Source organism: Macaca thibetana, chromosome 8, assembly GCF_024542745.1.
Source record: "Macaca thibetana thibetana isolate TM-01 chromosome 8, ASM2454274v1, whole genome shotgun sequence".
Taxonomy (NCBI): Eukaryota; Metazoa; Chordata; class Mammalia; order Primates; family Cercopithecidae; genus Macaca; species Macaca thibetana.
Genome location: NC_065585.1, coordinates 45,289,243 through 45,303,384, shown reverse-complemented (window position 1 = coordinate 45,303,384; position 14,142 = coordinate 45,289,243). Strand labels below are relative to the sequence as shown.

The 14,142-nt window shown below is 47.2% G+C and overlaps 1 protein-coding gene across 8 annotated transcripts in view; it reads left to right on the top strand.

Annotated features, from left to right (window-relative positions):
- Positions 1 to 14,142, top strand: part of VPS13B (vacuolar protein sorting 13 homolog B) — an 859,202-nt gene that overhangs the window by 836,082 nt on the left and 8,978 nt on the right. For all 8 annotated transcript variants that reach the window (XM_050801187.1, XM_050801183.1, XM_050801189.1 and 5 more), the window contains 3 exons: positions 5,029 to 5,205; positions 7,478 to 7,648; positions 13,966 to 14,142. In XM_050801187.1, the coding sequence (XP_050657144.1) occupies positions 5,029 to 5,205; positions 7,478 to 7,648; positions 13,966 to 14,142 (525 nt within the window). The remainder of the gene's footprint in view (positions 1 to 5,028; positions 5,206 to 7,477; positions 7,649 to 13,965) is intronic.

Below are 14,142 nucleotides of genomic sequence, written 5' to 3'. Positions count from 1 at the left end.
TGAGCTAGAGCCTGGGCAGAAATGACACGCTTGGGGGTAGCACCTCATTTCAAGACCTAAAGAAGCAATTGGCAAGAGGTAACACACCAGAGCTTTACAGTCACACACAACTGGATCTAAATATAGAGCCTGCCACTGTTAGCTGTAAGACTTTGGGCAAGTTATTGAACCTTCTTCCTGAGTCTCCATTTCCTCATCGATAAAATGGCTTTGAAGATTTCTGAGAGGATCAGATGAAAGTATGTGAGGTATCCAGCATTTTGCTTGCCATTTAATTAACATTTGAGCAGTAGTAGCTGTTCTGTAACTTAGAATTTTAGTTCAGTTTAGCAAACACTTTTTTTTAGCACCTTGCAGGCACAGAGCCCTTTCTTAGCACCCTAGAGCAACCAGGAAAGCTAGCCCAGGTCTTCAGTCCCTGGGCCTAAAAGAAGTCCAATTCTTGTTTATTAGTTTTCTTCATTGCTATTCATGAATAGCAGCAGGTGAGAAATTCAGAGGATTTGTGTGCTCGTAAGATGCACATTGAGCCCTCTATCTATCCAGTGCTGTACTGCCTGTCTAGACAGCTGGCAAAGCGAAGGCTGTGTGTCAGCCTCTCCACAGACCTGAGCTCAAAGAGAAGGAATGGCCCTTCCACTCTCTGGGGCCGGGCAAGTGGCCTATTGCAGGCTGAGGGCTGCTGTTTCTCAGGGACTCTGTGGGAAAGGTAAGGATTCCTTCAGTCTGGCTGGAAAAGTCTGCAGGGGCTGGCTTGAACATGCATGCAAAATTTTGTAGAGGGACTACTGTGTCCTAGAGACTGGTGGGTAGCGGGCGCAGTGGCTCATACCTGTAATCCCAGCACTTTGGGAGGCTGAGGTGGGAGGATCACTTGAGCACGGGAGTTCAAGACCAGCTTGGCCAACTGGTGAAACCTCGTCTCTACAAAAAATTAAAGTTAAAAAATTACCCAGGTGTGGTGTCGTGCACCTGTAGTCCCAGCTACTATGGAGGCTGAGGTGGGAGGATTGCTCGAGCCCAGGACTTTGAGGCTACAGTGAGCTATGATCATATCACTGCACTCCAGCCTGGGTGACAGAGCAAGACCTTGTCCCAAAAAATAAAGATTGAGTGGTGGGAACCATGTGGTCTCAGGGAACATTATGGTAATCAGCATCACAGTGTGTGTTCCTGAGCCAAGTTCACTCTAAAGCAGTTTTAGTTTGATAATTGGGCTCCCAGAAATTCAAGCAAAGAACAGCATCCAGAGTTAGCCTTGTCAGCCCTTTCCAATAAAAAACATGGAAATCTTACTTTCTGAAAGTAACAGAGGAGAGAGCCTTTGTTCTATCCTCTTTGTAAAGCTGTACTTTGTGAATGCATTCCCATATAAGATTAAGATTGTAGCAGTAAACAACCTGTGTTATTGCCATATTGGTCAGATTACATTTTCTCCATAATGAAATTCATAGACTTACTAGGGTTATCTAGACTCTTTTATAAAAGATAACAACAAGATCAGGGAGAGGGTCCTGCAGACCTGTTGTCTTGATAGCTTGCACAACAATGAAGAAAACGTTTCCCTCTTGCTAAAAACTTATTTAAAAATAAGCAGTTCACATTTCAAATTTAACAGATGGGTGTATTTATAAACAATTCCAGAAACTTTCCCTTCAGGCAATCTTTGCTTTTTCACATAAGCAGCAGGCACGTAGGTTACTGAGCTCCAGTCTGAGGCCCGGCAAGGACGAAGGCTCCCATTCAGTCTCTGCGCGACGCAGCAGTGCAGTAAGCAGCAGGGAAACTCTACCTGTGGCACCAAGTAATGGGCCGTGCAGCCCGTGTGCTAAAAACGAGCTCTTCGTTTTGGTTTATATTTTTAATGAGCTTTCACAAGAACATTCTATTTGAATTTCATATAATTCACCTAAAAATCCTCTAAGCTGCCATTCCAATCTCACTGTATACCAACATAAGGGATTCTAATATAGAGGGCCAAGTTTTCAGAGCCTATTGGAAACTCTGTCACTAAAAATCTATGGACAATCTGAAGATCATCTGGAAGAAAGCAGTGATTGCAGGAGTAGGAAATGGGAAGATGCTGGAGGCTCCAGACTCCCAGGTGATCCTTGTCGAGGGAAGGGAGAGAGCTGGCTGCAGGTGGGCAAGTTGCCCACTCACATCTCACTTGGGTCAGAGTGCCCCTGCCTGTCATGGAAAACACCCTTACCTCATTTCTAGGGAAGTTGTGGTATCAACTTGAAGAGATTTTAAAAATAAACAGGCCAGGTGCAGTGGCTCATGCCTGTAATCCCAGCACTTTGGGAGGCTGAGGTGGGTGAATTGCCTGTGCTCAGGAGTTCGAGACCAGCTTGGGCAACACGGTGAAACCCCGTCTCTACTAAAATACAAAAATTTAGCCAGGCATGGGGGCGTGCGCCTGTAGTCCCAGCTACTTGGGAGGCTGAGGCAGGTGAATTGCTTGAACCTGGGTGGTGGAGGTTGCAGTAAGCCAAGATCGCACCACTGCACTCCAACCTGGGCAACAGAGCGAGACTCCATTTCCAAAAACATAAAAAATATTTAAAAAATTAAACAACTAAAAAAGGTAGAGGTAGGAGAGGCAGAATGAAAATAAATAGCAATTGGAAATCAGTAACTGACCCTGTCTGAAGGAATGCATGTGGTCTTTATCCTGAGGCCCCTCTCTAACCCAAAGGTTTAGTTTGATAGGAGCCAGGCAGACTCCCTTCTTCAACACAATTTCCAAATGACCAAGCAAAAGATAGATTTGCTATTGCAGGACAATAAAGGAGTACCTTTGGATCTGTCTGCCCTCTTCTGTCCAGCTCAGATGCCACTGAGATGTAGCTCTGGCCTCCACATAGCCCTTCTATCAGGCAGTGGCTTCAGGCTTCAAGGATTCCAACCCCACCACAGGGGAGAACCTGCCACTGGCAGGAGGAGGAGGCCAAGGCAGATTCCCACTCCCTCTCTGCACCCGTGGCACCAAACTGAACAGGCCTGTCATGGGGGACACTGCTTGGCCATAGCTACTCTCTTTTCTTTTATACATGGACTCGTTGGAGAGATGGGGAATTAAGATGTTTCTAGACCAACCTTCTGCCGTTAGGTACACCCTTACAGCCATTCAGGACTAAAGGGAATCTGCTGTTTCTTTACCTCCAGAGAAGGCCCTCCATGGAGGAATATTCCACAGCCTCCCCAGCTCCTTTGCCTACTCTTTGCAGCCTGAGCTCACAGAAGGAAGAGGTGGGTGGGCTTCGGAATTAGGAAAACCTGGGTTGGAAACCCAGCCCACAGGTGGATCATCCAGGGGACTATGAGCAGTTGGCTTAGTCTCCAAGCCTCAGTCTCCCCCTTTTCCTGCCTGTGAGGCCATGGAAGCAGTACCACCATGTTGCATGCACCTCTGCCTCCTGTGCCTGGTCCATTCCCTGACCCAGGCAGCAGCTCAGTCACCAGCTAACCTGCACTGATTTGAAGGGAGAGAATACTTTTCTTGCAGTTACTGTGAGAATTAAATGTGTTGAATGCCTGGCATCCATAGGACCTCTCATTTGTAATCTTTATCTTCCAGAAATTATTCCCTCCTTTGCCCTAAGCCCTAGTGTTATCATCCGAACGTTCCAGAGAAGGGAGGAGGGCTGAAAATTTAAGAACGTCCCTCTCTTCATGGGCTGGGCATGGGATTCTTCGGGACCTTGGCTGTTGTGTCCTCACCTTCCCGATCCCCTCAGATCACTGAGCTGCAGATCTCTGTCACAGGACTGCCCTCCTCTTCAGAGCCTGCTGGTGAAGGAGGGATGGCTCCCACCCAGTCCTGTCCCCACAGCCTTCCCATTGCCAGGCTCTGAGCACCAGGCTGGGGAGGTTGGTGGCTTCCCAGAGAAAGCTGTCTTTTTGGACTCCTCTCTCCTGGCCCTCACTTGCCCCTCCAATTTTTGGGGCCTACATCCCCAAATCCCCACCCCAGGGAGCCAGGGTAAGGGCAGTGCCTGTGGGACTCCACACACAGCCACGTTCCTATGGGGCAGCAGTGGCTGCGTGGCAGGCCAGCTTCTGGTCAGCCCAAGCTTCAGGAGGAAACCAGATCCAAAGCTGCCCTCCTGGGACAGGCACAGGTGAACACTCCCCTCTCACTAACCTCATCAGAATGTCCCTGTCACAGAGTTCAAGACCAGCCTGGCCTACATGGTGAATCCCCATCTCTACTAAAAATACAAATAAATAAATAAATAAATAAATAAATAAAGCCAGGCGTGGTGGCATGTGCCTGTAATCCCAGCTACTTGGGAGGCTGAGGCAGGAGAATCGCTTGAACCCAGGAGTCAGAGGTTGCAGTGAGCCGAGACCACACCACTGCACTCCAGCCTGGGCAAAAGAGTGAGACTCAATCTCAAAAAAAATAAAAAAAAGTCCTTGTCGCCAGGGTTTACATAACCGGAGCTGGGATTGAAGGGTCCAAGACATTTGTCTGGCTCCAGCTCTGCTCCAAAGGGAAGCACTCAACTCAGTAGGATTGGGAAAGATTAAAAACAACCCCTCCATTCTTGTCAGAAGTTTGCATCCCCTTTGCAACACACCATTGAGCATCTGGCCACCCCCGACCAGGCATCTCCTCCTATCCTGGTGCCGCCTCTGTCCCGGGGAGGCTTTAGAGAGGACCTCCCGCCTGCAAACACCTGCAGCCCAAGAAGGCGCCCTTCCTTAGGTGGTGGCAGAGTGCGTCCCCAGCACATGGACCCCTGTTAGCAGGAATATGGGAGGCTCGGGCCAGGCAGTTATATTAAAGCCATTTGTGGGGCCATCAGGGGATCACTTTGATTTATAAAGTATGAAAGTTTGCCATTTATGAATTCACAGGGAATGACTTATTTCCCTTATTTTCTTCCAAAGAAATGGATTACTTTCCCAATTCCAGTGTGAAAAAATGAATTGCAGGGGAAATGGGTCACTTTTTCACAAATGTTGAAAGTTCTGCATTTGAGGTTTCAATCACCCCTTCCCTCTGGTCCATTGCAGGCTGGGTAGTTGGGTCTCTGGAGATTATTGGCAGCCCTGCAAGCCTGGTGAGAAGCATCGGGAACGGGGTCGCCGACTTCTTCAGGCTTCCGTACGAGGGGCTGACCCGGGGCCCCGGAGCCTTCGTGAGTGGCGTCTCCAGAGGGACTACATCGTTTGTAAAGCACATCTCCAAAGGTAGCGGTTTCTGTTCCTTGCAATAATGCCTTTACTCCTTCCCTGTCTTTTTTTTTTTTTTTTTTTTTAAAGAATGTGCATTCAGATTGCCTCTAGCTTTAGCCTGTTAGCTTGCAGTGAGAGTTTGGATTTGTAACAAAGCTCGTAATATAATGTCTTATGTTTTGAGCAGATCAGTACTTGCCTGTGGTGTGTGAAAATGTTTCAGAAACTTCAGAATTTTAAGCCTCCCATTGGGAAAACAAGGATTGGCTCAACTGTTATTCCATGTGATAAACACAGAAATATTAAAGGTGTTCAGGACTTCTGCTAAACATCAGAAACTCTACACTCTGTTGCCTCCATATTTTTTTAAATGTAGATACAGTTGTCATAACTTTCTGAAGGATATGGATACATTCTGACATGGAAGCAGATTTCAGGGTGAAACAGCCAACTTTTCTCTAGCACGCCACGTAAACAGTGCCATCTTGTGGCCCAGACAGGTCATCGGGCACGGAGGCCAAAGTGCTTTCCCACAAGGACAGTGTTTTAGTTTTATCTGTGTGTGTTTGCTTGATGTTATTTTGGTCAGCTTCGCAGAGACTTGGGAACTAACAAGGGCCATCTGAGTCCCCTTTTCTTCTCAGTGGGAGGCAAGGAAAACAGGGCAAAGGGCTTCTTCCCGTAAAAGGCATCTGACCATAGGCCATAGGACAGGTTGTAGAAGTCTCTGTAAGGCACAAAAGACTTGATCTTGAAATAGGAGAATCCGTGATCCATAGAGGGGGTGAGGGACTATGGGTGGGAGGGCTGGCAAGAGAACAGCCAGAGTCATAAAAACAAATTCCACAGACAATGAAAAGGACACTCCCCCAGGCCTCAAATCATCTGGGAGGCCTGGGGGCTGAGTTGCAGAAATCCACCCCAGGAGTCACTGGCAGACTGCTCACTCTTGACACTGGAATCTCTGTGGTTCTGTTGTTTTTATGTTAAAATAAGACAACCAACACCTGCTAAATTGAACCTCAGCGGTATTTTCAGCCTACTGACTCACTGAATGTTTTTTACACTTGTTCTCTTCTTCTCTTAGCAAAATTTGTTTGGTTTGTTGGCATCCCTATGTGTGTGCACACGCAGATATTTTTCTTTTCAGATTACTGGTAAAGATGCAGCTGCAAAAACGACATTGAGCATTTCTTCCTGAAACTGGACCTGCAATAACAGCTGAGCTAGTTTGTTAGCGTCCAGATCTGTACATGAAAGTCGCTCAGTTTTGCTCACTGAGACGTGTGCAGACCTGCTAGAGGAATTGTGGCTGTTGTGACCAAATGCTAAAACAGCCTTCCTTAGGAAAATCAGACAGATTCACGGCTCTCACATGATTTACTCCCTTTATTCCCCTCACTGTTTTTTCAGTTAATATCCTGAATATCAAAATTGCACATATTCTCCATGGCACAATAATTACATCCTCAGAATGGCAAATGATAAGGTTTAGTATCTCCCCCTTTGTTATTACTGAAGTTATAGGGAGGGAATAAAATTTATTCCTAAAGTTGAAATATTTCTTTATCATCTTTCTAAAACTTAGCAACGTAACTTTACCCTTTAAAATCAGAGCAGGCAGATTTTAACCTTCAAAATTGGGCCTCAATGAAGGCATCAATACTGTTTTAATCAAACTTTGACAAATTCAATTATAGTGAAGGATAGTTTCATGTGAAACTCTAGGCTGCTCTCTGGCACCTGTGATTCTTCCCCTTTGAAGAGTGTCATCACCCCTGTGGGCAAGTGTTCCTCTTTACCTCATTTTCTTTTAAATTTTATTGTATCTTATTTGAGACAAGATCTCACTCTGCCACCCAGGCTGGAGTGCAGTGGTGCAATTGCAGCTCACTGCAGCCTTGACGTCCTGGGCTCAGGCAATCCTCCCACTTCAGCCTCCTGAGTAGCTGAGACTACAGATGTGCACTACCACACCCAGCTAATTTTTTAACTTTTCATAGAGACAGGGTTTTGCCATGTTGCCCAGGCTGGTCTCAAACTGCTAGGCTCAAGCAATCCTCCTGTCTTGGCCTCCCACAGTGCTGGTATTACAGGCGTGAGCCACCACCCCAGTTGTTTACCTCTTAAGACTCTTTCTTCAAATTGCCTGAGAGGAAGCCACCATCACTTGCCAATGAGCATGTCCAAGAGGGCCCACAAGTGTTCCCACTGCCTCTGAAACTACTGCCTTGGGGTCCCTCATGTATGTGACAAGGAGGCTAACCCCATGCTCTTATTCCCTCAGGTACCCTCACATCCATCACCAACCTGGCCACAAGCCTGGCCCGGAACATGGACCGGCTCTCACTGGATGAGGAGCACTACAACCGGCAGGAGGAGTGGCGGCGGCAGCTCCCCGAGAGCCTGGGCGAGGGGCTTCGACAGGGCCTGTCCCGGCTGGGCATCAGCCTGCTTGGTAAGGGGCTGTGGGGCCTCCCACCTGTCTGCAATCCAGCAGACTGAGGTGCAGGGTCTCCCAGGACTGGGCAACCTCGCCTTCTGCCTGGGGATGACTGGGAAATGCTCAGAGAAGGTAAGGCACTTGCTCTGAGTTCCACAGTGCATCCCGCTGAGGGCTCACCTGCACAGCCGCACAGGCAGCACCTGTGTTTGCTTTGTGTATGAAATGTATCTTGAGCCTCACTAAAGTTCTTAAAAGAAATCCTAATTTGATAGGACCCGCTCTAAGCATAGTGGTGTCTGCAAGAGGACAGCAGCATCCAGCTGTTTGCTTTCTGAAGAATATGATAGGCAACCCTTCCGAAGCACTGGCTCCCTCACTCCCACACATGCTGAGCCGCTTCTTTTGTTTGAGAAGCACTAGAGCAACATGCAAATGTCATGTAAACTTCAGTGAGGAGCCCACTTTGTCCTTTTACTTTTTTGAGATCAGCCTGACTCAGAGCAATTATTGTTTGTAGAGCAGCCAGATGGTAGAGAGGTGAAGATTGCTATGCATATTTCAAAATATTACAAATGTTTGAAAATAAGTTGCTTTAAAAAAATCTATAAAAAGGAAGCTTCAGAGCTAAAAGCTTGCAGGGCAAGATTATCAAGGATTTTTTTGTTTATTTGTTTGCAAAGGAATTTAAAACTGTATTGCTTGGCAATGTGCCTGTCCCGCATCTGAGGGAGTGTGCGCCTCCCAGAGATCAAAGTCACCCAAAGCAGTGCAGAGCAAAGGGTAGAAAAGATGAGTTTGAAAGGACTTGCCCTCTCTCTGATCTTCAGTTCTCTACGGAACTCCTCGATTGGCATCTGCAGCCAGCTGAGGCTCTGGGAGGAAGTGGTAAAATGGTACAAGTTCAGGTTAAGTTGCTAGAAATTATATAGGTAAAAACATTCAGTGGTGTGGGGCACTGTCATATGTGGAAACTGGGAAGCTGGTGACCTGTGATAAACAAGCTGGGTAAAGGAGCAACCTAACTGCTTAACTCAGTAACCCAAAGGTGATGGTGACTCCTTTGGGGAAGGCGGTGTGGCAGGGGACCTTGCCCTCAGAAGCCCCAGACCTCGGGCTAGGGTGCCCAAGTCCTTTCTTTGTGACCTCAGAGAAGTTCTTCTCTGAACCTGAGTTTTTCTTTTGTATATTGGGCCTGGTGATACTATTGTTAGAAGTAACAGTGGGTAGTTAGTTATATGGCAGCCACCATGCTCATGTTTGGTAAACAGCACCTATCATTATCATAGTATGGTAGCAAATGAACTATAAGAGTTGCCTGGTTTCCAAGAGTGTCTCCGCAAAAAGAAACATCTGAGCAATGGCAGGAATATTTTCCCTTAATCTAATGGATTAAGTGGCTGTAACCAGAGGAAGTGACAATGAGGTTATATTGAGGATCTTAAGGTCATTGTTTTGCAACTCTGGACCTGTTGATGCTATTAATTGGAGGCTTAAGTACCACTACTCTGGGGTTGAGAGCTTCCCTGTCTCCAGCCCAGCCCCTCTGAGAGAGAGAGAGAGAGAGAGAGAGACCAACTCACCCACCCCTGGGCTGGCTGGTGTGTGGCTGTCTCCACCCCAAACCCGACGCCCTTCCCGCCCAAGGGTTCCAGTCTCTTCCCACTCAGAGAAGCCCCAGCCAATGCTCCGTTTTCAGTGTGTAAGATTGTACCTGATGGGAAAAATCAGTTGTGTGAGGAGTCACGAATCGGCCCTGATGAGGTCATCTTTCTGGGCATGGGTCCTGTTGACAGGGTAAGTCATAACGCTCTGATCTTTGCTGTAGTCATTGTGTCTTGCATATCCTTATCCATGTGAGGGAATTCATTTTTGGAAACTGCAGTGGGCTCATGGGGTCTTTGTGCATATCTGGTAATTTCCAGAACATTAGGAATTCTTGGGGTAACATAAACCTCCTCTGTAGATGCTGGCTGCATCTCCCAACACTGGCCGGCCCCAGTCCCAGCCCAACCCACCCCCTGAGCAGTGTGTCCATGTCAGGGCTCTGCAGAGTTCACAGTGGGCATCTCAAGCTTGGCTCAAACCAGCTTCCTTTCCTGTAAGACTTCAAGAGCCTTTGTTTCATGTAATCGTTGAGTTATCTCAAAATGTCTGGTCCTAGAACTACCAGGTGTGTGGCAAGAAGAAGAAAGAGGGGAGTACAACAAACTGAATCTCCTCACTTTGGAAAGTTATAGATTGGCCACCATTTAATTCTTCCCCAGAAATTGTATATGGCAATGTGAAATTGCCATATACAATGCAGTGCCTAATTGAAGTTAGAGCCATTATCACATAATAATTTGAAACCCAGGCCGGGCACATGGCTCACACTTGTAATCCCAGCACTTTGGGAAGCCAAAGCAAGTGGCTTGCTTGAGCCCAGGAGTTTGAGATCAGCCTGGGCAATGTGGCAAAACCCCATCTCTACAAAAATAAAATGAAATACAAAAATTAGCCAGGCATGGTGGCACATGCCTTTGGGCCCAGCTACTCAGGAGGCTGAGGTGGATCGCTTGAGCCCAGGTCAAGGCTGGAGTGAGCTGAGATTGCACCACTGCACTGCAGTCTGGTGAAGAGAGTGAGACCTTGTCTCAAAATAATGACAGTAATAATAATAGTTTTAAACCCATGCCAGTGAAATATTCTAGTTGCTCAGTTTCTTCAAAAAGACACAAAAGTCAAGGACCCAGTTCATAAAAATATATTAAAGGAAAAGTTAGAGTTGGCAAAGCATTTTCAAAGGTGTCATCTTATTTGATCTTCACAACCCTTCACAACTTCATAACCCTTCACAGCTTCACAACTTTGGATGAGGTAAAGTGACTTAGCCAGGTCAAACCTCCAGCAAGGACAGGAGCCCGGGCCTTTCCACCATGTCGCCTACCCCTGTGGAGCTCCAGGCCTGGAAACCATCAGGATGTGGGGAGATTGAACAATTTCAAGTTCCAGTATAGGAAAAACACATTTCCCCCAAATGTTTATGGGTTCGGGAGTCCTTCTTGACTCTGCTTCACCCTCATGGGAACCCTATGGAGCATTATGAGGCCTTTGAAAATTAAAGCAAGTCTTTAATTTATGCCCAGCCGCACTGCCCCAGGTCAGCAGGGAAAAGTGTCTGCTGGCTGAGAGATGCCGCCGAGGCTTTTGGATGAGCTCCATGACAGTTTTCCAAAAGCAACGGCTTTTGGAAAAACTGTTTAGCCTGCAGTATTGGCATCAGCCTTGCCCACATTTACCAGATCTGTTCCCCAACACCCACACTTTCTACTACACTCTGGAGCCTGCACTGAGAAAGGATATGCAGCTCTGCATCACAACTGCGTTCTGCGTTTCCTCCCAGACCTGATGCCTTCTCATGAACACCAAAGTCAGGATGTCAAGCATTGCTCCTCTGACTCCCACTTCTTTTGGGATGCTTCCTGGTTTGTGACACGCTGCTGGATTCCCCAGAGACCACCTCCTCTCTCTTCATAGGCACTCTTGGCTATGCCATCTGGAATTCCAACAAAACAGGCCTCTGCCAGGTGAATCAGAAAAGTCCCCTCCGAGGGAGTGACTCAAGAGTTGCATATCCCAAGAGATAGCCCTTAAGACCACCATCTGCCATTTACTGACTGGTGTGTATTATAGTCAGTGCAGAATTTAGGAATGACAGGCAAAGTGCTTCCTTCTTGGTTTGCTCATCTGTTCTGGTCAAAAAAGAAGCACTGAGCTGGAATGCACAGTATACTCTATGCATCTCGTTTCTTTCTGGAATGGCGAGCTGTGGCGTAGTATCCCATCTTATGCCTGTCCTGATAGTGTGACAAAAAAAATGCCAGAAACAAAATTACACCACATGGTAAAGGCAGCATCAAAATAGATGCATCACAAGGAACTTCCATAGCTCAGTGACCAAGTAGTTTCTGCCCAAGGCTTAGGAGCAAGTCACAGAAAGCGGTGAGGGAAGGCGTGGTGGTCTCCTGCTCCACAATGAAGGCCTTCCTCCTCCTCCACCTTCCAAGGCACAACAGGCAATAGCTCCTGTGTCCTGTGGGGTACAGCACTCACTCAGTCCTGGAAACCCCTCCCAGGCACGCTCTTCTGTCCACTGGCTTCATCAGATCACAGCCATCTCCATGTGGCCACCCACCCCGTGGGCCTAACGCCAGCAGACAAGTCTTGGGATCAGTTTCCACTCTTGAAAGCCTTCAAGCAGAGTTTGAGTCTATGACAGTCCATAATTTACCAGTTGAGGGATTTACTTCAGAGGATATACTTCAGAGGAGAGCCATTCCAGGCTCTGAGAGAGGCTGCCTCTCTCAAAGCAGGGCTGCAGGGACCATGAAATGGCTGCTGGTCTCTTAGCCTCTCTGTTCCCCAGCTTGTGAGCACAGAGGTAGATAAGGCACCTGGTGGCTGGTGAGGAGTTGGTGTGACAGGCCAGCTTTCCCCCTCAAAGGTCTGCTGCTGAGCCCGGGGCAGGTGGTTCCACAGCTCCCTCTCTGACTCTCAGAATCTAACACCTTGTCATGGGACTCAGGCTTTCCACTTTTGGGGAGCTGCCCAAATCGTCTTATCTGTCAAAGCCACAGTAACTGGAGCCTTCACTGTGGCCAGAGAAAACGGAAGAGCATAACAGAGGGAGCGTCACTTGATACCTGCGTGCGATGGAGCAGCTGGCTGTCAGCACCCTGTTCGGGTGACTGCGGCTGGCCCAGGCTCCACTCTTTGATTTGATGCTGTTCACTTTGATAATCTGCTGAGGTGACCGGAAGAGAAGACCCAGGGTTCCTCCCTGTCCCTCAGTGTGGCCACTCTGACTTCTGATCTTCCAAATGGAGTGGAGCGTCAATGGCAAATGAGGGGCGCTCCTAGCCGAGCGCCAGGCCTGGCTAGCTGTGATGCTGAAAGAGTGACCCTCACTCTTGATAGCTGGGGTGGCCTGGGCCTGCTGGGAGCAGCTTCCTCTGCTCACTCTTGCCATTTCTGTATAAGGTTTGGCAGCATGACTCTAGGCTGGGAAACAGGCCTGTTGCCTCAGGTCATTCTGAATCTGTCAATGCATAAACTTAAATGTCTTTGTCAAAACCTAGAGGAAAGGAGTCCATGAAAAACATTCCCTTTACAATTGACGTGATGTGCACTAAAATTTCTACATCAGAGCATTTTCATCAATTCTAGCAGTTTTGAGTTGAAAACAGACAATTCTGTCAAGAATTGTAAAGAAATTTTCCCTTCTGAGTTAGGGAGCCCTCCACTCCATCATGAAAAAAAATCAGAATGGTGAGGCTTTTCTGGCTCTCATTGTTGGCCTCTCAAAGCAGGAGTAGCACAGGGGCCGTATCCACAGGACTGCCTGAGGGGCTCCTTTCATCTTAACTGCCTCAGGCTCAGTGCAGGAGATGGACGCCCTGTGCTACAGCTGTGGGAGCAGAGCCCCGAGGGGTTTTGGTCGCTATTCTAAGTGAGGAGTAAGTGGCCAAACCTCAATTCAAGTGAGAGAGAAAGGTTTTTCCAAGATTGGCAAAGAGGAAGAGCCTGTTTTATAAATGGGATAAGCGAATCTCTTGGTGGTTAAGAGCTATGCTGTGACTCACACTCTCTGTACACTTAACAGCTGTGTGACCTTGGGAAAAACTCCTTAAGCTCTGTGCCTCAGTGTCCACATTTGGATAAAAACAATGTCTGACTCCTGGGAATATGAGGATCAAATAATCTCATACAAGTAAAGCTCTTAGCACAGTCCCCAGACCTAGTAAGCATTCAAGATAGATAGATTACCTATAATCAAAATAATAATTACTATATCAATAATTACTCTTAAGTATTAATACTACTAAATTATGATTGTTATGATTATTATTAAAAGTGGGGAGTTAGAAAGGGGCTTAACCCCTTCCAGTTTTTCATCTTCCTGAATCGGTGCAAATGTATTGGGCTGAACAGTCTTTCTCTACTCCTGAGGAATTGTTAGCTCCTCTCTGTAAACTGTGTTGCCTGACTTCAGAGGAAAGATGTGTGGATGACACTGAAAAGACTGACAGGTTTGTTAAATTCTGAATTAAACTTCACAGATCCTGACTGTGTGGACCAAACTCCATCTGAATATTGTACTTTGATGACAATAATAAATGTCTACTGCCCTTGGTGTACTTAGGTAACTGGTAAATAAATGGATAGTAAAGACCTTTACAATGAGGGTGGGGACTCATTTTCAATCCAGATAAAACTGTGTTCCAGATGGAGCCTTTCATTTTCCAAAAATTTTAAGCCTCTGTCCTTACTGAGGGCTTTTGTTATTCCAGGTGCAATTGCTGGTATAGTCGATCAGCCGATGCAGAACTTCCAGAAAACATCTGAGGCACATGCTTCAGCAGGACACAAGGCCAAGGGTGTCATCTCAGGTGTGGGGAAAGGAATCATGGGGGTGTTCACAAAGCCCATCGGAGGAGCTGCTGAGCTGGTGTCACAGACTGGTTACG